The sequence below is a fragment of the Convolutriloba macropyga genome, chromosome 9 (genome assembly GCF_964194025.1).
Source record: "Convolutriloba macropyga chromosome 9, txConMacr16.3, whole genome shotgun sequence".
NCBI lineage: Eukaryota > Metazoa > Xenacoelomorpha > Acoela > Convolutidae > Convolutriloba > Convolutriloba macropyga.
This window is the reverse complement of record NC_134476.1, coordinates 52,604,227-52,614,887: the sequence shown is the minus strand read 5'-3', so window position 1 is coordinate 52,614,887 and position 10,661 is coordinate 52,604,227. Positions and strand designations below refer to the sequence as shown.

Sequence of the window (10,661 nt, the reverse complement as noted above, 5' to 3'; positions counted from 1 at the left end):
TTAAAACTTTAATTCAGAAGGCGAGGAATACTAGTTAGCCGAAAACTGGTGACCGAGTTAAGAGGGAGGGTCGAAGAGACCAGTGAGCCTTAAACGAGAACTTAATGTCCTCTGTCATTTGTCTTCGTCCTCGTTGTTTTCGTCCGTCTTCGTCTTTGTCAAATTATCAGATGAAAAAATAACGATCAGAAGAAAAGTCGGTAGCACGAAAATTGCTTTATCATACTCACAGGACTAATATAATTGCTACACAGTCAGGATCTTTTCCGTCTGTGCCCGCCCGGTTAGTGGGTGCATATTACTTATGGTAATATGATCTGCACCCCCGATGCACTTGCCATATTTTTACATAATGATTTACTGTGTAATGGCACGTGCTCTGTAACTGAGGGTGCATAACGTACAGGGGGGGGGACAAACGGAAAAGATCCCAAAGTTACATAGGGCAATTAAAATTAAACACATGGTACCCTTAATTGTCCATCCGACTTATTTTCAGGGCTCCGGTGCAAAGTGTTCTTATCTTGGAAGAGCGAAAGGAGAGAGAGAGAGAGAGGGGGAGAGAGAGAGACCGTTTTCTGCACAATTTTGGCACCTGAAAATGGAGTAAATGAACATAGCCGGCATATTGTCAGAAAAAAGCCGAAATAGACGCTTGTGGCCTTCCATGGAATTGAAACAACTAAAGAAATATGATAGACATATTGACCACCAGTCCTTAAATAGACCACTAAACTTCTTGGGTTAGATTCGGACTGTCCTTTCATGAGACACATACGCTCTAAAGAATCAGCCCTAAAAGAGCTTTTTCTATATAAAAATTTGAAAAATTAAGAAGACTCTAATATTCAAAAATTAGGGCATATACGTTTGACACTACTTAGATGCACAAATTTATCTTTAACCATGAAATAATCAAAATATTTTAAGTTGATTAAGTGAGCACAGAAGTCATTTTTTGAGTGAGTTAAGTCGCGCAGTTGACATAAAAGCAGAACAAATGAGGTAACCGACAAATTGTAACTGCAAAGAAGTACAAATCACTGATACTGAAAATTTCAATGGTCGCTGGAGATGACGAAAAAAAAACATAGCAGGACAAGTCCTGATCTATAATTCAAAAACTTTTCATTAACTAAACAAAAAACTAGACATCGAATGTACTACTGGACATCGAATGTTCCCTGATTGGGAAAACCATTGAGAATAACATCCCAGCAAAAAATCGGAAGAACAGTAAATATCAAAGCGAAAATGTCGCATGTGAATAAAAAACCATTAGCAGGAAAGCAAATTTTTGTTCATACACCGTTCTCTCACTCAACTATAAAATTAGAGAAAAAATGTCACGTCGCAAAACAACTCGCTTTTTCGATCCACTTTCTGCTTCGGCGTGACCAAACTTACTACTCCAATTTGACTTCAAAAATCACGATAATGTGTGAACAGATCTTTTAAAAGACAGCACCCCAATAAATTTATTTAATTGTAAAAACCCACGATGTCCCCAATTATAGCCGCTATCGCTTCGCGGCCGTTGAATAAAATTTTTTACGAGCATAAAAAAATTTGTCGTAAAATTTCACAGTTGAAACACATGTAGTCACTATAGGAAACTTGTGTCCCTATTTTGAAGAGATCACTAGCCTACCTTTGTTCTCTTTTTTTGTTTCCTATTTGTTTACGCAAAACGTGGCCAGATTCCGAATTCCCAAGCGTACACCAAGACTTTGTCACTTATTTTTTACAACCCGTGTTGTGAATAGTTGTATTCGTGTGTGGAAACTAGTCGCACAAAGAGAATATAGTTCAAATTTTGCTTCAGAATTGGATATATGTGTACCCGTAATTCCACGCCATAAGTCACTAGTTTGCACACTATAAAAACTCATTTTCACGTCACCCATTCCCACGGATAGAATATTTTATCGCCGAAAGGAAGCCTAATTGTTGAATAATTTGAAATAAACCTCTCGATACTAACTAAGTGTGGATGAAGAAGACAGTGACTCTATTGTATTGTTCACAAGACAATATTGTTAACCCGTATTGTTCACAAGAATTAAGTCTTTGAATTTGGTCTCAAATAATTACTAATAAATTTTGGACAATAGGTTTTTAGGCTAATTACAGGCTCGAAATGGTGGAATTGGGCCTCATTCATAAGATAAAAGAAACTTACGTCACGTACTGCGTAAAAATAATCCAGTGGAAAATGGAAAATGAAATTTGAAAAGTGGGGAAAAAATTTGTAACTCGTTTCCAAAAAAGGCAAAGTTTATTGAAATTAGCCTTTCATGCCATTGGCCAGGTAATGCTCGAAATAACAATAAAACGTAGTCTTTCTAAGATGTGAATTTTCCCTCTCGAACACATTAGAGCAAAAAGACTTGCAAGAAATGCTAAGAGAAACGATAATTCAAACGACAATCTTCTTAGAAAACGAATTCGTAAGGAATCGGTTCAAGAGTGATGAGTTCTTCTTTCTTGTAGGGAACTTCGAATGCACTCTTTGGTGGCTTAGGTTGTCGCTTGAGACAGACACGTGTGCCAGCTGCCTTAGCCTCTTTCCTTTTTATCTCGTTATCTTTCACTCTGTTCAGGAAGTCTTCACGGGACTTGGATGGTTTCACGTGCTCCACTCGCACATTGATCCTCTTGGCAATGATTCTCCCCTTCACCCTCTTGTTCACAATCACACCCAGACCACATCTCGTCACGTTAAACACCCGTCCAGTTCGCCCGTGGTACGCCTACACAACATACACAGCTCTTTCTCTTACATGCTTTTATCTCCCATGCCTTTTACCTCTCATTTTTGTTCCCGCCCCTCTTGAGGGGGAGGAACTATATACTCAACTTGGTTTTTTTTGTTCAGAAAATTTTGACCGATCGATAAACTCTCATCGTAGAGAGTTGTGAATGGTATCATTAAAAAGCCCGTCCAGCGCAGTTTTTTGGTAACTTTACTCTATGATTATAAAAAATGCAGCATTTCTTTTTGATCTTTTAACTAACAAATTATTTAGATCTATAACATTCGAAACAAAAAAGTGTTTTTAATGGACAAACATCAATAGCAAGGCTGGTTTTTGGTCCAATCTTTGGCTGTTACAATCCAAAAATAATTCGGATTGTAATCAGTCAGTCTTTTCTCTAAAAAAAAGTTCGATCTTTTTTATGCTAAATAAAGAAAGAACAATTAAAATCAAAGTTCAGTGTTGATATGTCCAATAGGCTTCATAAGCAGTTCAAAATTAATGTATCTAGTTTCTTTGGTCGAAAGATTTTGGTCGTTTTGATTTTTAAAATTGTTTGATTTTTAAATAAATAATGGCTTATTGAACCTTGCCACTATTTTTCTCTTAATTTGACCAGCTTAGTGTTAGCAAAGAAAACAATTCTTCTTCTTCCTTTTCTTTCTATTGATTTGAAATTTAATCTTTTTTGCGCGTTAAGTAATGATTTTCTGGCTTTGATACTACTAGACTTCACAATTTTTTTTATTTTTAGGCATTGGTTTTTTTTCTCGCTTTATCACAATCACATTAATGAGAGTTCACATATTACATTATTGGCGTTCAAAATAGGGCACCATTGAACATTTAAAAGTCTTTATAGGCAAGGATTATGGTTTTAACGGCTTCGACACCCTTCTCGAAGAACTTAATAGGATTTTTTACATTTGTCTTTAACTGTAATTTCTACTTTGTCTTTTTTACTCGTATGAAATTCCCCGGATTTTGACTGATCTCACTGGCTTTTTGTGCAGGAATAAATGAGCCTATATTCTGATTTGAGTAGATAGCTGATGGCCTTCATGACTTTGAAAACAACTATTTTAAAAAAAACAAACCTTTTTTTCAATTTTTTCTTCTTTTTTGTCTATTTGTTACGTAGTCTCGTTTATTGCAGATCACATATGACACTGTTCTCGTCAAGGACAGGTGCAGGTGAACAAAATTTAATGTTTAAAGATTTCGTTTTGAATTTACTGGCTTCGACACAGGTTTTTCGCAAAAAAAAATTAAACTAACTTATGATTTTTTTCTAAACTTGACGCTCTTTTTGTAGACATATCTCGCCTGTCGTCTCCCAAAATTCCTTTCGCCTTATTCACTTTTCACCTAACATACTATCCTCCTTTATTCTCTATCATCCTTTACGTCACACGAGTACGAGTTACTATCCATCGACAGACGGGACTCAGCACTTTGAAGCACGCATCAGCAGAGTAGGTGTTGCCTGAGAGAGGTCAATAATTTCGATACTCGGCTTGAAATGATGGTGTTAAAGCTTATTGTTCCAACCCCACTTGCTGGGGGAGGAACTATATACTCAAATGGGTTTTTTTGTTCAGACAATTTTGGCCGATCGATATACTCAGCACTTTGAAGCACGCATCAGCAGAGTAGGTGTTGCCTGAGAGAGGTCAATAATTTCGATACTCGGCTTGAAATGATGGTGTTAAAGCTTATTGTTCCAACCCCACTTGCTGGGGGAGGAACTATATACTCAAATGGGTTTTTTTGTTCAGACAATTTTGGCCGATCGATATATTCATCGTAGAGAAATGTGAGTCGTATCATTAAAAAGTTCGTCCAGCGTAGAGTTCGGAATTAAAAGAATTTTTGAATTTCGTTTTTTTTCGAGGAGTTATCGAAGTTTAAAGTTTATGTGAACACGTGATCTTTGGCATGATTTTGTTCACTTTTTTGTTCAAATTAAGATTTTTTCTACAAAAATATCAATTCAAATTTACATTTTATGTTACAATTGAAACAATCTGGTGTTTCTAACAGGCGAAAAGCCGTAAAAAGGGTAGTTTTGTCTCATAGGGAAGTTTGCTATCAAAAAATTCCTTTTCTATTTGAGAGCTGATATTTTAAAAGCCAGTTCATATTTTTTTCAAGTCACTTAGAGACTAGTCCAGGTTCTATTCATGACAAACCTCACTTAAAGTCAAATGATGCCCAATGAACAAATAATTTATTTTTAAAGGAATCGCTCATTTTTTCTATTATCTTATTATTCTATTATTCCTTCTGCTTATTATCGACTCGAGTTTTCGTAAATTTTCTTGAAAATTTGATTTTGTTTTCGAGATTTAAAAAATTCTTTAGTTATATGACAAAGACTCAAGACTCATTGACTGCAACAGGCTTCCTAAAGATCAGTAATCGAAATTATTTAGTAATTTGAGTGGACAGCTAATGGCTGTTAAGACTTTAATAATTTTTAAAAAAATTTCTTTTGAACATTAACCGAACTTAAATTCGTTTCTGTGAACTGTAAGTCTATCTCACCACTGACAGGACCCCTTCTTTTCTACTGCAATCAAATTTAATCTGAATAGCGGTTTTATCTTCAAACTGTTGTGTTTATGACTTGGATGCCGCGACTTTTAACTTTTCTCTTAACTTTTGATTATTTTTTTTCATAATTTTAGATCCTGTTGAAATTTTAACACATTATCCTATTATTGCCAGTTCCCATTGGCATAGAAAAGACTTTCATCGGATCATAGATAAAGTTTGCCGAGAAAAACGTATGGTTTTAATGGCTTCGACACTGTCTTCTCGCACTTTTCTACTAAATTTTTGTTTTTGCCTTTATTTGTTGTCGTTTTCAGTCACACGACTTATTGTGCTGACTAATTGGTGACTTCAGAATAACATAACGCACTGCCTTCTCCTCGATGCATAACTTATTACAACATATTATTCATTGATTTCCGTCGCAGGCTATTGACTTTAATCGCTTTGATACTACGTGTTTTCTCAAAAAATTCGTGGTTTTAATATACTTGTTCAAATTTGTTTGTTTTTTGAAATCTTATTGTTACAAAAAGGGGTTACATTATTGTTAAACAATTCTTTGAAAATGAAAAAAATAATGATCATTTCATTTTTCAATGGCTTCGACACTTTTCTCTCTCATTTTTTTCTTCAATTTGATGTTTCTACCTGCTTTTCATTCTTTATGAACTCGTAAAGAGCTGAGAGGTCTCATAAGCCTCTAACTGAATGTTGAGCGAGTAAAGTTACTCCTTGCACTTTATAGCAAATAGACTTAAAGTTAATAATATATGTTTTTAAACGTTTTCTTAAAATTTTAATTTATGTTGTTATATTTGTTAACTTGTGTCTAATTCTCATCATTGAGACGCCCCATCCACTTCCCTGTAATTCGAATACCAAAGTGGCAATTGATATTTTGTCGTAACTGATGTTTTGCTTGTTGAAAAATATGCGTTTTCATAAAAGTTTAATTAGTGGCCAATATTTGTGTTCCTTTTTCTTTTCTTTGAGCACATTCCCGTAATAACAGATCCCAATGATTTTCAAATGAAGACAAAGTTAACACACTAATTTTTCAGTAAAGTTTTAACGGATATAGTTTAATTAACATTTGAAATGAAAAACAACAATGAAAAGATTCAGAACAGCAAAAGATTTTAATGGCTTCAATAATTTGTGTTTTGCTAATTGTTTGTGATTTTATCAATATTTCTTCATCTTTAGTGCGTTTCTTTGGCTTGGTCTAAACGAAGAAAGATTCTATTGACTTCGTGATTATTTTTTAGTAACTTGTTACCTAGTCTCATTAATATAAAGTCCCATTTGTATTGTAGCAACGAAAAGTTTTAAAAAAATTGTGTAGTTGAGGTTTTTACGGATTGCATTTTGACGTTGTTACTAGATACTTTTAAAATGTTGAATTTTTGCCGTAAAAATGTTTTTTTTTCCTCTTTGCTTATTCTATTGTTTGTTTTTTCATCCGTAGTCTTATTAATGGTGTGAGATCTCGTGATCGCTGTAATGAGGCATGGCATTATGTAACTCAATTAGTAGTTTCTGTAATGATTTTTTAAAACAAAAAGATCTAATTTTGGTTATCTCTTTATATGGTTGACAGTTATGTCACAAATGTAGAGCGCGGGTCGGATCATCAAGTGCAAACGCATATTAACGAGTTTTCTTGTTGTAGTCCACTGTTAAATTTAACAGAAATGCGAAATCATATGCGCGATTTTGCTTGTATTTTAGTAAACTACAACCACATAAGTTCAGCTGCTTAAAATTGTCAATCAGAGAGCAACTGACATCAAATAAAAACCAAGAAGTCAAGTAAGTAACAGTCACTTGCAACGTCAGAAACAGCCAAGCAATAGTTCTGCCTAAAAAACACACCACTGAAATAATTGCTTCAAAAATTGTCCGAGAACAATTAAAAAGCATTAGCAGGCCCGCAAAACCATAGGAAAATCATTTACGCGAAAAGAAGGTTTAAAAGAAGCAAAGGTTTCTGTTTCGCACCAACTCGGGCTCGAATCCATGCCCCTCGTTTAGCAGCCATAGTTCTCACCACCTAAGCTATCTATGAGTATTGCACTTGTCTTTGCTCATTTTTCAGCAATTTTCTGGAGAACACCGTTTGTGACTTTCTTCTTTTTGCTATAACGCATGCTTAATCAGCGCAAAAATGCATAATAGGAGCTTTAAGATGATGGTAAAGCGCGTCTCAAAACGCCTTTATTACGCTAGGTTGCATGATTATGGACCCCTAAAACATGTTACGATAGGAGCGCTGTTGACCATTGTGCTCAATTGCGACTGATAATTACTATAAAAAGGAAGATTACACAATACAACTAAAACTGCTCAAAACTTAGTTTCACAGCAATTTTTGAAGCAATAACAGACTAGCGTCGAAAGAAGTCTTCTCGAACGACTAGCGGGAGCTCGAATCTATCGCAAGCTGCGGGAGCTCGAATCTATCGCAAGCTGCTTCAGTCGGGGGGGGGGGGGGGTAGGTAACTAAGTTCACTAAGGGGGGCTTCAGATGACGTCATTAGAGGATTTATAATACTAAAAGTTAAGGTGACAAAAATACATTAAACTCGGCACTCTTTTCATTTGACTTTTGAAATTGCTTTGCTGCCATTTGAGTTCAACTGCTTAAAATTCTGAATGAGCGGGTAATTCTGATCACACAAAACGATGTCAAGAGCGTTAAAGTCACTCAAAAAGTCAAATCAGTCAAGCAAAAATTTTGCATAAAAAAAGACCAACACGTTTACAATAATTGCCTCAAACGTCGTTCGAGAGCAAATGATCATGATCATTACAAAGAAAAATAAACGTTACCAAATAGACAAACTGGTTTTAAATTAGAATGATTGGATTTGTGAGAATAATGCTGTGGAAGTCCAAGCAAAATTTTTAACTTCTATTACAAAGCAATTACAAAAAGAATAATTTTAGCAACTTAGATCTCAAACAAACTACCCAAACAAGTCAAATAGGTCAACAAAAATACATTAAAAACAAAATGGATAAGAACTAAAAGACAGCTTCATAACACTTTGTTCCGATGCAACTGAAAATAATCTTCCAAAGATAGTTATACTGTTGGATAAAGTGTTTTCTAAGGGTTTGTCCTTTTGAAGAAATTCGGCCTCTGGGTAGACGTGATAGTTTAAATATAATCAACAAGCCCGGATCTGAGTCCCATAATTTTTCAGTAATGAATCATAGTAATTCTAAAATGATTTTTATTCTGTCAAGAGTTCTGATCATGGCACTTATTAGACATTTCATGGTAAAATTCATGATAAAATTCTTAATTCTCTCTGAACATAATGACCCATTTTTCTGTAAAAACCCTGCATAGGATTTGCCTTTATGCTGATTTTAGTCTGCACATCCTGGAAATTGGAATCAACTCATTTCTAATGGTTTGATCAACTCATTTCTAATGGTTTTTGATGGAAAACGCTATAGGCAATGTGAAAATCAAATTGTTATTAATTAACTTGTTATTAACATACTTCGGAAGTACTATCTAAAAACATAACCGACGAAACGTCGGAAAAATTGCTCTCGAACGACTAGTGTGAGCTCTAATCAATTGCAGCCTGCTTCAGTCAGGGGGAGGAGGAGTCTAAATGGAACTAAGAAGTTCAATAGTGGGCTTCAAATAAACATAACCGACTAAAGGTCGGAAGAATTGCTCTCGAACGACTAGTGGGAGCTCTAATCAATTGCAACCTGCTTCAGTCCGGGGGGAGGTGGGCCTAAATAGGACTAAGAAGTTCAATAGTGGGCTTCAAATAACCACATTAGAGATTAAGATATACAACTATTAAGATTTAAAGTGAAAACTGCCACCAGTTTCGGCGCACTTTTCATTTGACTTTTAGTGTTAAATTGCGCCAATTGAGTTCAGCTGCTTGAAATTGTGATTGAGAGAGAATTTTAGATCACGCGAAACGCAAAAAGTCAAGGGCGTAAAAGTCACTCGAAAAGTCAAAACTGTCAAGCGGAAATTTTGCATAAAAAAGACAGATGTTTACAATAATTGCTATGAACTTCGTTCAAGAGCAATTAACCACATTAGAGGCTAACATATACCAATTTTAAAAGTCACTCGAAAGGTCAAAACTGTCAAGCGAAAATTTTGAATAAAAAAAGCACCCGTTTACAATTTCTTCTCTATGAGAGAAATTAAAAATGTTCAAATAACATTTAAAAATTTTCTTTGAGACAGTTTTCCAGTTTTTAGTTTGTTTTAGTTTGATTTAGCTTGAGTGTTCATGTTATTGTTATATTTTGGATTTAATATTGTTATGGGAGTTTTAAAGACTCCTTTGATTGTTTATATATACCTTGTATGGCATGCCTTTCTGTTGTGCACCACATCCCTTGATGTCAACTAGATCTCCTTTCTTGTAACATATCATGTATGTCTTCATGGGTATCACTCCCTTCTTCTTGTACTCCCGGGCGAACATGTACCGAGTGCCCCTTCTCTTCCCATGTGCATTCGTCATCTTCTACTACTAATTGTCAAAAGATCTGAAAACATACATTTTCAACATCAATACCCAAATCAACCTCAAACGAAATAATGGCTTGCCAACACGGTCACTGTTATATCCAGGCCAACAGTTAAGATTTGCACAATAAATCATAAATAATGATCGAATATTGAACACCCCCCCCCCCCCCCCCCCCCTCCCCCTCCCATTCTCACTTCTCTGCCCGTCAACTTTGGTCTGGTCTTTTTAAGTAGTTACTAGATTTGCAACCTTTCAGCCTCAAGCTCGTTGGGTGAGACATAAAACAAATGTTTGATAGATATCAAAATTACACAGGTGATTTAATTGTTTGATCAATTAACAGTATTATATAGCTCAAGCAAGCTGTAATTGAACGCTTAAACTTTTGAGTAGGGCATCAAATCCCTACTCAAAAACTCTTACTCTCTTTTTAAGTTAATTTCTATACAGTGTACAAATAAAAAACAAAGAGCAATGTCAAGTGTGTGAAGTAAGTTTAACGATGACCTAGAGATGTCCCAAAACTTGGCTCAACTCCAATAGTAAGTAAACACAAGAGGCCTTCTCATAACATTCCGAAGACAACAGCCACAAAGGGATCCACATTCAATGATGCTTTCAATGAGAAACACGTGTCTCAATAGTGCTTCGCGCACAAGTCTTTCAGTTATGGTTAAGTGACTGTGCTTGAAGTCACTGAGAACTTCTGGCATTTTTATTAAGTCAGAATTTCGAAGTGACTTCTGCACAATCACTAACCATAACACAAACGTTTTAAAATGACGAAACTCAACGAAATTCAACTTCTGGCTACGTT

General features: G+C 35.3%; 1 protein-coding gene across 1 annotated transcript; it reads right to left on the bottom strand.

Moving 5' to 3' along the window:
• Nucleotides 1-2,435: 2,435 nt before the first annotated feature.
• Nucleotides 2,436-9,835, bottom strand: LOC142346265 (large ribosomal subunit protein eL21-like). The gene is made up of 2 exons (XM_075398779.1): nucleotides 9,671-9,835; nucleotides 2,436-2,753 (listed from the first exon to the last, which is right to left on the bottom strand). Exons 1-2 carry the CDS (start codon nucleotides 9,833-9,835, stop codon nucleotides 2,436-2,438), a joined length of 483 nt encoding a protein of 160 aa, XP_075254894.1.
• Between the last annotated feature and the right edge of the window lie 826 nt (nucleotides 9,836-10,661).

What these genes read in the sequence shown, in the direction of transcription:
- LOC142346265 (XM_075398779.1), bottom strand. Translation starts at nt 9,835, where the DNA reads ATGACGAATGCACATGGGAAGAGAAGGGGCACTCGGTACATGTTCGCC. An exon ending in AGAAAGGCATGCCATACAAG is followed by an intron (nt 2,754 to 9,670) that starts GTATATATAAAC and finishes TATGTTGTGTAG; the next exon opens with GCGTACCACGGGCGAACTGG.